The sequence below is a fragment of the Coregonus clupeaformis genome, chromosome 19 (genome assembly GCF_020615455.1).
Source record: "Coregonus clupeaformis isolate EN_2021a chromosome 19, ASM2061545v1, whole genome shotgun sequence".
NCBI lineage: Eukaryota > Metazoa > Chordata > Actinopteri > Salmoniformes > Salmonidae > Coregonus > Coregonus clupeaformis.
In genome coordinates, this window is record NC_059210.1 from 37,436,141 (window position 1) to 37,449,534 (window position 13,394).

At 44.9% G+C, this 13,394-nt stretch overlaps 1 protein-coding gene and 1 pseudogene across 1 annotated transcript; one reads left to right on the forward strand and one right to left on the reverse strand.

Annotated features, from left to right (window-relative positions):
* The window catches only part of LOC121531212, a 232,302-nt pseudogene that overhangs the window by 61,508 nt on the left and 157,400 nt on the right, over positions 1-13,394 (forward strand).
* Positions 2,758-8,396, reverse strand: LOC121531236 (carboxypeptidase A1-like). Its single transcript, XM_045205127.1, has 5 exons — positions 8,337-8,396; positions 4,067-4,157; positions 3,434-3,633; positions 3,092-3,176; positions 2,758-2,967 (listed from the first exon to the last, which is right to left on the reverse strand). Exons 1-5 carry the CDS (start codon positions 8,394-8,396, stop codon positions 2,780-2,782), a joined length of 624 nt encoding a protein of 207 aa, XP_045061062.1. The 3' UTR covers positions 2,758-2,779.

Below are 13,394 nucleotides of genomic sequence, written 5' to 3' on the forward strand. Positions count from 1 at the left end.
AAAACAACTTTGGAATGACAATTCTTAGTTAGTCACCTTTGTTCCATCATTCAAAGTTAAAACTCTCACCTTGGCACATATTGACACTGGCGGAATGTATATTTATGTTATAATAATTCTAGCATTAACTTCCTCATAACGAGAATTACAACAGATCAGTATCTTAATGCATTCCTAGTCCAAATTACTATAAATTTAGTAGTGTAATACCTCCTTAATCAACATACTACCTCAACTAACAGTCCCTTCCTCTACCGGCACTCAATCTTCTGGCGTCTTCATTATGTTCTTCAGATAGCTTCATAGTTAATCTTGGATTACCCATGGCAATGTCCCTATTCCAATGTCACACCTGAACCGCCCCACCTTCACCATCATTCTGTTTTGTCCATTTGCAAACCAGTATACCCAAACTAGGAAGAACGTTGCATTTGCATAGACCTCTCTCCTCCTGCTCACTCCACATGGACTCCTGTCACATTCTTGAGAGAAAAGGCACAAAAGAGAAGGCAATTGATTGCTTTGATTTGATGCTGGATTCAGGTCTCCTGGCAGAGGTGGTGTCGGACAGGAACGTCTTCACCGCCTTTGTTGTTCCTCTTCAGCCGGGTAGAGGGTTTTTGGTTTTTATTGAGGTTTACACCGTTCTGGACCGAATTATTTCTGCTATGCATTACGACACCATCCGTAGTAACCTCAGGAAAGGACAGATCATAACAGTTTAGTTGAGTTAATTTCCAATCCAAAACATCCCTATTAACATTGTCTACATGACAAATCATTATGTTTCATCACTCATTCTTAATACCCATTTCTATCTAATGCCTGATAGATTTTTCTTTGAGGGGTCCCTGTATTCCAAAGGCTATCTGTTTAAACACCCCCTATTTTCACATTCTCCCTCGAATTCTCCCAAACTATATAACCCAATTGTTTTACTTTAACATTCCTATATTTTTGCTCATAATCTATTTGACATTACTCTGGTGTTTCCCTTTTCCTTGTTCCTATTCTAACAATTCAGCGCACATAAAACAAAATAAAATCCCATAAGACTTAAACCCCTAGGCTTTTCCTTAGCCGCACTGCTACCACTCCATCACCCCCAACATGCTTCGTTACCTCGAAATCTCAAATATGCTATCCCTTGCCTCGTTTGTGGTACTTTCCCACATGCCTGTGGCCCTAGCAGAGCAAAGGAAACAACTACTTCAAGGTCTCAGAGCGAGTGACGTCACCGATTGAAATGCCACTAGCGCGCACCGCTAACTAGCTAGCCATTTCACACCGGTTACACTCACCCCCCTTTTGACCTCCTCCTTTTCCGCAGCAACCAGTGATCCGGGTCAACAGCATCAATGTAACAGTTTTGCTTCCGTCCCTCTCCTCGCCCCTACCTGGGCTCGAACCAGGGACCCTCTGCACACATCGACAACAGTCACCCTCGAAGCACCGTTACCCGTCGCTCCACAAAAGCCGCGGCCCTTCTACCAAAATAGTTTACTAATGTGATGATGGTTTCCCCGTTACCTTCTGTGGACATACCCCTTCCTTAACTATTATTAGTCCCTCTGATCTGCATTTAATCTGGACCCCCATTCTACACAGTGTATTTCTTTCTACTAAATTAACTGGAATTTGTTCTGACACTAATATATGTACACGTAACTTTTTCCTGCTTTTTATTCTACTGGAATTGTCATATATATTAGCTGCGTTTGTCATGAACATTTTATTGTCTGTGCATCTTTGCCTGACATGGGGTTGGTGAGAGGCATAATTTGGATTTACACATGAGGAAGTTGTATATAATAATATGCCATTTAGCAGACGCTTTTATCCAAAGCGACTTACAGTCATGCGTGCATACATTTTTTTTGTTTTTTTTGTTTTTGTGTATGGGTGGTCCCGGGGATCGAACCCACTACCTTGGCGTTACAAGCGCCGTGCTCTACCAGCTGAGCTACAGAGGACCACATGTAATATGAAGTGAGAGGCTCAGAAGCACTACATGTTTGTGTGTGTGTTCTCATAAGATTTGGTGAAGGCATATGTCATGCAGCCTATGATGAAGCATCATCATGGTGGAGGAGGGCATTATGGGGTGGTAGTCATGGTTACCCCAAGAGGAGCACCTTGATACGTCCGATCCACGTGAAAATGTGAAACAGTATTTGTGCTTTATGATGTTGTAAACTTTGTTGTATTTTCTTTGTTGGCTATTTTTGAGGTGAAGATAAATTGCAGGGTCTTTTTAAAAAGTGCATTTACTGTAAAAAGTGGGCTTTTGAGGAGTGCAATACCTTTCTGAGGCTGAAGTCTGGCCTGTTTGTGTGTGTGAACCAGATGCAAGAAGCCTGTCATTTCAACTCCTGACAATAAACACATTAGCTCTGTCCATTACGCTCCATCCATTAAACTGGTTGATCTCAGTTTAGTTTTTCTATATTAAATAAAACGCACAATGTATATTCTGATGCGAACTGGTCATTTTGTTGAGCCTTTTTTATGTCACGTAGTGTTTGAAAACGTGAATTAAATGAACTAGACAACAGAAGACCGAAGGTCTCACGTATTCATTCATTGGTCCATTTTACTGACATGATTTCTAGTGCACTCTTGTGGACTTCATGGTATCATCAGCTTGAGCTACATACTGAATATCTACAACAGTACAGAAAAGCATAACTTTGTTTTACACAGGCGTTCACATGATCGTATCATAGAGATATATATATATATATATATATACACAATTGTAGATGTCATGGTGACCCCTCTAGTTGGTGTTGTCCTTGGTGTGCTCCATGATGGCCATCAGAGCCAGCCAAGCCTCCTTGGCTGTAGGAAGGATCTGATTGGCTGGCAGGATGAAACTATAGAGACCAGTGTCTCTCAGCTCGAAGGTGTAGGAGTATTTGATGCCTTGGTTGTAGGACCAGTCAATAGTGATGCCACTGGCTCGGTCTAATGGAAGATAAGCACATTATTTGTATACATTGTTCCTGTATTAGACCTTGTTGTGGCTGTGTTGAGCCTAAGAAGTAGCCTTTCATGTATTTTTTGTGAAAGTGAGTGGCCCGTCACTTACATATGGTGGTCATAACGCTGCCGTGTCTGTAGGAGGTTCCAGACAGGGTAGCCAGGTCAGTGATGGCCTTCCTAGCCAGGTCGTGCTGTGGGTGAAATGTAAAATAACGTCAAGAGACCTGTACAGCTTTTGACAATTTAAGGTCATGTTCGATGGCAAAACGTTTCCTTTTTGTGTATACTGAGCTTGACCTTGAATTGACCTGTCAAAGGCCTTAAGCAAAACCAGTTGTACCCTGTTTGATGATATAAAGTGCATTATTGCCTCACATACAAAACACAAATGACTGAGACATGGCTAACGGTCAAGGGAAGGTAGGAAGACTGTCTCTGCCAGACTCACCAGTTCTCTCTGGTCCTTGCAGGGGGTTGCAGTGTAGCCATAGGGGTACATTATCCTCTGGGAGTAGCTGTGGATGTCGATGAAGGCCTTCAGGTTGCCATGAGACTTGACAAAGTCCACGATGGACTTGACCTCAGACTCCGTGTGAGCCTTGGGCCCGCAGTAAGTCTGATCGCATGGGTTACTGCTAGAGCCGGCGGCTAGGGAAACAGAGTGGAATACAACCAACATCACGCCAGGGACAGTCCAACCACAACATTGACACACTTCCTTTGAAACTGTAAGTCACCATAGGGGAGGAGATCATTTTCTCAACAACAAAAAAACACAACAACGTATTTAATCCTGACAATTAAATAAGGCAGCATCCTGGGGACCCCAAGGGGTGCACATTTAGTTTTTTTTGCCCGAACACTACACAACTGTTTCAAATAATCAAAGCTTGATGATGAGTTGATAATTTGAATCAGTTGTGTAGTGCTAGGGCAAAAAACTAAATTGCACCCCTTGGGGTCCCCAGGACCGGGTTTGGGAAAGGCTGTAGTAAGACAAACTTTTTTGTGGACAGTTTATGCAATTTTAAACAGAATGTGTTGAGCATCGTTCAAGAAGCCGATAGAAGACATAGCTTACTTCCAAAACCAGCATCCCAGTTCCTGTTGAGGTCAGTTCCATCACAGGAAGAGCCAGGGTTGGGCTTCCTGCTCTTACGCCACATACAGTTCTGTGGAACATGCAAGGTCAACATATTCAATGGTTTGGTAAGACTCCATGCGCATTCACTCTAGCTGACAAGGAATGGATGAATGAATCAAATCAAATCAAATCAAATCAAATTTTATTGGTCACATGCGCCGAATACAACAGGTGCAGACATTACAGTGAAATGCTTACTTACAGCCCTTAACCAACAGTACATTTATTTAAAAAAAAAAAAGTAAGAATAAAACAACAACAAAAAAAGTGTTGAGAAAAAAAGAGCAGAAGTAAAATAAAGTGACAGTAGGGAGGCTATATATTCAGGGGGGTACCGTTGCAGAGTCAATGTGCGGGGGCACCGGCTAGTTGAGGTAGTTGAGGTAATATGTACATGTGGGTAGAGTTAAAGTGACTATGCATAAATACTTAACAGAGTAGCAGCAGCGTAAAAAGGATGGGGTGGGGGGGCAGTGCAAATAGTCCGGGTAGCCATGATTAGCTGTTCAGGAGTCTTATGGCTTGGGGGTAGAAGCTGTTGAGAAGTCTTTTGGACCTAGACTTGGCACTCCAGTACCGCTTGCCGTGCGGTAGCAGAGAGAACAGTCTATGACTAGGGTGGCTGGAGTCCTTGACAATTTTGAGGGCCTTCCTCTGACACCGCCTGGTATAGAGGTCCTGGATGGCAGGAAGCTTTGCCCCAGTGATGTACTGGGCCGTACGCACTACCCTCTGTAGTGCCTTGCGGTCGGAGGCCAAGCAGTTGCCATACCAGGCGGTGATGCAACCAGTCAGGATGCTCTCGATGGTGCAGCTGTAGAATTTTTTGAGGATCTGAGAACCCATGCCAAATCTTTTTAGTCTCCTGAGGGGGAATAGGCTTTGTCGTGCCCTCTTCACGACTGTCATGGTGTGTTTGGACCATGATAGTTCGTTGGTGATGTGGACACCAAGGAACTTGAAGCTCTCAACCTGTTCCACTACAGCCCCGTCGATGAGAATGGGGGCGTGCTCAGTCCTCTTTTTTTTCCTGTAGTCCACAATCATCTCCTTTGTCTTGGTCACGTTGAGGGAGAGGTTGTTGTCCTGGCACCACACGGCCAGATCTCTGACCTCCTCCCTATAGGCTGTCTCATCGTTGTCGGTGATCAGGCCTACCACTGTTGTGTCATCGGCAAACTTAATGATGGTGTTGGAGTCGTGCCTGGCCATGCAGTCATGGGTGAACAGAGAGTACAGGAGGGGACTGAGCACGCACCCCTGAGGGGCCCCCGTGTTGAGGATCAGTGTGGCAGATGTGTTGTTACCTACCCTTACCACCTGGGGCGGCCCGTCAGGAAGTCCAGGATCCAGTTGCAGAGGGAGGTGTTTAGTCCCAGGATCCTTAGCTTAGTGATGAGCTTAGAGGGCACTATGGTGTTGAATGCTTAGCTGTAGTCAATGAATAGCATTCTCACGTAGGTGTTCCTCTTGTCCAGGTGGGAAAGGGCAGTGTGGAGTGCGATAGAGATTGCATCATCTGTGGATCTGATGGGGCGGTATGCAAATTGGAGTGGGTCTAGGGTTTCTGGGATTATGCTGTTGATGTGAGCCATGACCAGTCTTTCAAAGCACTTCATGGCTACAGACGTCAGTGCTACGGGTCGGTAGTCATTTAGGCAGGTTATCTTAGAGTTCTTGGGCACGGGGACTATGGTGGTCTGCTTGAAACATGTTGGTATTACAGACTCAGTCAGGGACATGTTGAAAATGTCAGTGAAGACACTTGCCAGTTGGTCAGCACATGCTCGGAGTACACGTCCTGGTAATCCGTCTGGCCCTGCGGCCTTGTGAATGTTGACCTGCTTAAAAGTCTTACTCACATCGGCTACGGAGAGCGTGATCACATAGTCATCCGGAACAGCTGGTGCTCTCATGCATGCTTCAGTGTTGCTTGCCTCGAAGCGAGCATAGAAGTGGTTTAGCTCGTCTGGTAGGCTTGTGTCACTGGGCAGCTCGCGGCTGTGCTTCCCTTTGTAGTCTGTAATAGTTTTCAAGCCCTGCCACATCCGACGAGCGTCAGAGCCAGTGTAGTATGATTCAATCTTAGACCTGTATTGACTCTTTGCCTGTTTGATGGTTCGTCGGAGGTCATAGCGGGATTTCTTATAAGCGTCCGGGTTAGAGTCCCGTTCCTTGAAAGCGGCAGCTCTACCCTTTAGCTCAGTGCGGATGTTTCCTGTAATCCATGGCTTCTGGTTGGGGTATGTACGTACGGTCACTGTGGGGGACGACATCATCGATGCACTTATTGATGAAGCCAGTGACTGATGTGGTGTACTCCTCAATGCTGTCTGAAGAATCCCGGAACATGTTCCAGTCTGTGCTAGCAAAACAGTCCTGTAGCTTAGCATCTGCGTCATCTGACCACTTTTTTATTAACCGAATCACTGGTGCTTCCTGCTTCAGTTTTTGCTTATAAGCAGGAATCAGGAGGATAGAGTTATGGTCAGATTTGCCAAATGGAGGGCGAGGGAGAGCTTTGTATGTGTCTCTGTGTGTGGAGTAAAGGTGGTCTAGAGTTTTTTCCCCTCTGGTTGCACATTTAACATGCTGGTAGAAATTAGGTAGAACGGATTTAAGTTTCCCTGCATTAAAGTCCCCGGCCACTAGGAGCGCTGCATCTGGATGAGCGTTTTCCTGTTGATTAATGGCCTTGTACAACTCATTCAGTGCAATCTTAATGCCAGCATTGGTTTGTGGTGGTAAATAGACAGCTATGAAAAATATAGATGAAAACTCTCTTGGTAAATAGTGTGGTCTACAGCTTATCATAAGATACTCTACCTCAGGCGAGCAAAACCTCGAGACTTCCTTAGTATTTGATTTTGTGCACCAGCTGTTGTTTATAAATATACACAGACCGCCACCCCTTGTCTTACCAGAGTCAGCCGTTCTGTCCTGCCGATGTAGCGTATAGCCTGCTAGCTGAATGTTATCTGTCACGATTCAGACAGACGACCAGAGGACCACAATTGCGTCACACCAGAAAGTTTATTAAACTTAAGGGAAGGGAAGTAGGGAGTGAATGAAGGCTCCAGGGGTAACAGGGATCCCGTCCAAAGCGCTGGGTCTGTGCCCCCCCCAGTGGCAGCGATGCGTCCTATGAAGCCGGTGGTGGGTGGTCCAGAAGTCCTGGGGGGGGGGAGACACAGACACAACAGGGCGGAATGAAACCAGGCAGCAGTACAGTTCAAGGGAATCCAAAATACGTAGTAGCAAGGCAGAAGGCTGGTCAGAGTTACCGGGATTGAAGAGTAGTCAGGAGTCGTAATGGCAGAAGCAGGTCTGGATCTCCTAAGGCAGAAGAGTATCCAATAAACAGGCAGGTCCGGGGTCACAAAACCAGGGTGAGCCAGAAGCGCGAGCAAACAGGTTCCGGGTGTGAGCTTTGCAGACGATCTGACACCGGAGAGCTGAAAGACAGGGCCTTAAATACTGGGAGAGGTTAGTGGGTAATGCAGCGCAGCTGGCAGAGTAATTAGAGCCGAGCAGAGCAGGGACAGGTGGAGCTAGTTAGGCTGAGTAGAGAGAGGGAGGTGAGCAGAGTGGAAGATAGTGGAAACCAATTAAGGTGGTAACCCGGTGGAGTGAGAGGGCTCATGACAGTTATCATTGTTGTCGTTCAGCCACGACTCCGTGAAACATAAGATATTACAGTTTTTAATGTCCCGTTGGTAGGATAACCGTAATCTTAAATCGTCCATTTTATTCTCAAAAGATTGAACGTTGGCTAATAGGATTGATGGAAGAGGCAGTTTACTCGCTCGCCGTCGGATCCTTACAAGGCATCCGGATCTGCGTCCGCGATATCTCCGTCTCTTCCTCACGCGAATGACGGGGATTTGGGCCTTGTCGGGTGTCTGTATGATATCCTTCGCGGCCGCCTCGTTGAAGAAAAAATCTTCGTCCAATGCGAGGTGAGTAATCGCTGTCCTGATATCCAGAAGCTCTTTTTGGTTATAAGAGACGATGGCAGAAACATTATGTACAAAATAAATTACAAATAACGCGGAAAAACACACATAATAGTACAATTGGTTAGAGGGCTGTAAAACGGCAGCCATCTTCTCCGGCGCTGTTCAATGAAGCATCAGATCTGCCATTACAGAGGATCAGTGGATGGATTAGTAATGATAAAAACCCATTTCTGATGTTAGGAACTCACAGTATTATGGGTGTAGTAGTAGCCATCTGGGTTGGTCACAATCTCCAGGAAGATATCCATGTTGTCCAGAATGGCAGTGAGTGTGGCGTCACGTATCTTTCAGCTCGATACAGTCAAGCAAGTACGACTCTCTTTTACCCGAGAACTAGATCATGTATATATAATTATCATACACACCTCTATATCTCATCATTCAAACTTCAGAGTGCGACTCATTTACACCATTTATACCACTCTTATTCCATATTTATACAATGTTGTTCTCAAACACGCTTAATTACTATTTGTATAACCTACAGGAATATTTTATTCTATCAAAGGGCCCAAATTTGGAATGTTAACCCTATCCCAGTTATTATTTTACTGTAGTCAATTTATCATAATACTACATCACCTCTAAAGTTTCTAAATATAATGTCAGAAACATACCCTAAAAGATTGATCAAAATACAATGCATAGACATCATGTGATCACACCGGTACACGTGACCTGTTCCTCCAACAGGATTTATTCTACCCATTCTGGTAACGTGAATTTTCTACACTCAGTTGGTCAATGAATATCCACGCACCATTTATTCTTCTCTTTCCTAATGTGAGATTAGGCACGCCCTTTCTCCATCAGACAGAAGCTTCAAACGACCTCAAATATATTTCCTTTCCTTACAGAAAGGCTATTTACTTGCAGGATTTCTTATTATTCTCACTCACACAGATGAGCAGCCACTTGTGCCCAAATGAATCAGACAGTTTAATGACTCACAGTAGCCCAAGCAAACCACTCATCCACATGATCAGACCTACTCTATTTAACACTTTCTCTATATTTTGAAGCCTTAGTGACTGTTTAACCCGTTCACCTACTCAGAATGACCTGACTTTTTTACCTGATCGACCCTGCCTAACTTTGGCATCACCACAACACAGGATAACGCCCCACCTACCCGAGCAGACCTCTAACAATGAATTCCTCATTAGAGCGGTAACCGTAGGTCCCAAATTTAGCTAGCCACCTGCCCGTTCAGCCCTCTGGAGCGCTAATTTTAGCTCTCCAAAGCGGTATCCACAGGATTTCTATTTATTTAGCCCCCTAGGTGATACACTTCCTCGACACACCTGGACTTTTACTACGCTTTCCTAAGCGACCTGTAAATTCTTCCCTTCTTCTCTGATTTACTTCCTCGACACAGAAAATAAGCAGTATTGCACAGGATTTCGCCTACCTAAGCAGCCTATAAATGATACACTTCCTCGACACGTTTATAGCGGTATTCGTAGGACTTAACATGTTATTGTCTGATCGCTCAACCAGATGGACAACCGCCCGTGCCGAAATGACCCAGACAGAGCGATCAGCAGGATGAATCAAATGAATCAAATGAATCAAATGAATCAAATGAATCAAATCAATTGAACAGACGGTTCAGACGAACAACAGAGTGACATCGACATGTATTCTTAAATTCAAAAGCTCCCAGTCTCTAATTTTCTGGTTCTTAAATTTGGAGAGACCTACTTGGTATTTCTGCAGCTGATGCCGTGCCCTGGATCGAACCACACAAACGTTTATACTATATAAGTAAGAACTTGGCTTACCTTTTAAAAGCGGCCGCTTTTGTTTGTATGGTCCGTCCAAGCCGTTTCATAACTGCAGATGTACACCGTCTCTGGTCCCTTTTTTTCAACTCCTGGCAAGCTCGCCAAATATTTGACAAAAAAATTGTCAACTCAAAAATATCTCTCAAGAGACTGGAGCTTGTGAATCCAGAAATTAGACTTCATTATTGCGTAACAAAGCCGAGCCACTCCATGGAACGGCTGTCTCTCTTTGGCTTAGAGATCTCTTATATACACACACAAATGCACAGTCATGTATACATAGCTTACAAAGCTACTCCCCTTAAGATCACTGATTAACATCTTTAACTGCCACGCCACTATTATCTTTGAAAGTCCAATAACACATGTTGTTTACTCCAAAAGGCCATGGGCGCTTTTGCCTCTTTCCCTTATCTCATTATATTGGTGGCATGGCTCAGATACTTTAAAAAATAAAATACATACATTCATCAAAGCATGTTTACACATTGTATTGACTATATTCCTTATTTAGACATGCATCTGGACTTATAAAATGTCAATCATGTTTACTATATTTTATCTTTGACATTTCCCAACATTTTCCTTAATGATACATAAAATATTACCATACAACATGTGTGGGTAGAATACGCATTCAACACTCTCCCCTGCCCAGCCACTGGTCTCTCGCATTTCGAGTGTTCGATGGGTTATCAGCCCCCGCTCTTCCCTGAGCAAGAGCAAGAGGTCAACATACCCTCGGCCCAGATGTTTGTCCGCCGCTGTCGCCGTACCTGGAAGAGAGCCTGGTCTGCTCTTCTCAAGACCACCTCCAGGTATCGATGACAGGCGGACCGCCACTGGACCCCGGCTCCCCGTTATCGTCTCGGGCAGAGGGTATGGCTGTCCACTCAGGATCTGCAAACTTTCCCTCCTTTTTATCGGCCCTTTCCCCATCTCTAAGATCCTTAGCCCCTCTGCTGTTCGTCTTCTGTTGCCCCGCACCCTCCGTACACATCCCACTTTTCATGTATCAAGGATTAAACCTCTGTCTCACAGCCCTCTGTCTGACACTGCCCTGGATTACTGACCTCTGCCTGCCCTGACCCTGAGCCTGCCTGCCGTTCAGTACCTTACTGACTCTGCCCTGGATTACCAACCTCTGCCTGCCCTTGACCTGTCGTCTGCCTGCCCCCTATTTTGTTAATAAACATCTGTGATTCAAACTGTCTACATCTGGGTCTTATCCTGAGTTCTGATAACTCAATCAGGTTGGAAAAGTAGGCTAATCGAGCAGCAGTGAGGGCTTTTTGATATTGCACGGTACTGTCTTTCCAAGCTAGTCAGAAAACTTCCAATTTGATGGAGCACCATTTCAGCTCAAATGTTCTGGAAGCTTGCTTCAGGGATTGGATATTTTCTGTATAACAGGGAGCTAGTTTATTGTGACAGTTTTTTTTTGAGGGGTGGGGGTTTAGTGGTGCGACTGCATCCAGGCTATTACGCAAGGTAAAGTTTAGATCCTTGGTTAGGTGATTAACTGATTTTTGTACTCCGTCCTTGCGTAGGTGGAGTCTGGAAGTGCATCTAGGAATCTTTGGGTTGTATCAAAATGTATAGCACGGCTTTTGATAATCCTTGGTTGGGGTCTAAGCAAATTATTTGTTTTGCGATTGCAAATGTAATAAGATGGTGGTTCAATAGTCCAGGATTATGATGAAAAACATTTAGATCCACAATATCTATTCCATGGGACAAAACTAGATGCAGGATATGATTGTGGCAATGATGGCTCCGAAAGCACTTCTCTATGTGAATATTGAAGTCACCAAATATTTGAATATTATCTGCCATGACTGAGGTCCGATAGGAATTACAGGAACTCAGTCAAGAACAGTGTATACGGCACAAGAGGCCTGTAAACAGTAGCTATAAAACGTGATTGAGTGGGCTGCATAGATTTCATGGCTAGAACCTCAAAAGACAAAAACGCAGTATTAAATGTTAGCAACACCTCCGCCTTTGCAGGATGCGTGGGGATATGGTCACTAGTGTAACCAGGAGGCGAGGCCTCATTTAACGCAGTAAATTAATCAGGCTTAAGCCATGTTTCAGTCAGGCCAATCACATCAAGTTCATGTAATTATGTTCAGTGATTAGTTCATAGACTATGACTACCTTGGAAGTGAGGGATCTAACATTAAGTAGTCCTATTTTGAGATGTAAGGTATTATCACAATCTCTTTCAATAATGACAGGAATGGAGGAGGTCTATATTCCAGTGAGATTGCTAAGGCGAACACCGCCATGTTTAGTTTTGCCCGACCTAGATCAAAGCACAGACACGGTCTCAATGGAGAAAACTGAGCTGACTACACTGACTGTTCTAGGGACAGACTCCACTAAGCTGGCATGCTGTAAACAGCCTGCAGCCTGGCTTGCACCCTGTGTGGACTCCTGAGTGGCGCAGTGGTCTAAGGCACTGCATCGCAGTACTAGCTGTGCCACTAGAGATCCTGGTTTGAATCCAGGCTCTGTCGTAGCAGGCCGCGACCGGGAGACCCACGGGGCGGCGCACAATTGGCCCAGCGTCGTCCACGGTAGGGGAGGGAATGGCCGGCAGGGATGTAGCTCAGTTGGTAGAGCGTGGCGTTTGCAACGCCAGGATTGTGGGTTCGATTCCCACGGGGGGCCAGTATGAAAAATAAAATAATGTATGCACTCACTAACTGTAAGTCGCTCTGGATAAGAGCGTCGACTAAAATGTGAATGTAAATCTCATTGAGGAGTTAGAGCCCTGTCTATGTTGATATATAAGATGAGAGCACCCCTCCAGCTAGGATGGAGTCCAGCAGGCTGGTCCTGGTTGTGGGTGGGTCCCAGAAAGAGCACCAATTATCTACAAATGCATTATTTTGGGAGGGGCAGAAAACAGTTTTCAACTAGCGATTGAGTTGTGTGAGTCTGTATCACTCCCCCAAACAGGGAGGGGGCCAGAGACAATTACTCGATGCCGACACATCTTTCTAGCAAAGTTACAATCTATGTTGCGCTTGGTGACCTCTGACTGTTTCATTCTGACATTTCTGGTACCGACGTGGATAAAAATATCCCTATACACTCTACACTCACCAGTTTTAGCCTCAGTCAGCATCATCTTCAGATTAGCCTTTACGTCGATAGCCTGCCCCCTGGTAAACAATATATGATCGCTGGATGATTCATTTTAAGTCTAATATTGCTGGTAAAGGAGTTGCCAATGACTAGGTATTTCAATTTATCAGTGCTAATGGTTGGAGGCTTCAACGGCTCAGACCCCGTAACGGGTGGAGGAGAGGCCTGAGAAGGCTCTGGTGCTGACTCCAACTCGTTGCTTAGTGGGGAAAACTGGTTGAACGTTTCTATCGGCTGAATGAGCCACACCGGTTGAGCATGCCGACAGCATTTCTTTCCAGAAGCTGTCGGAAAATTGTCCAG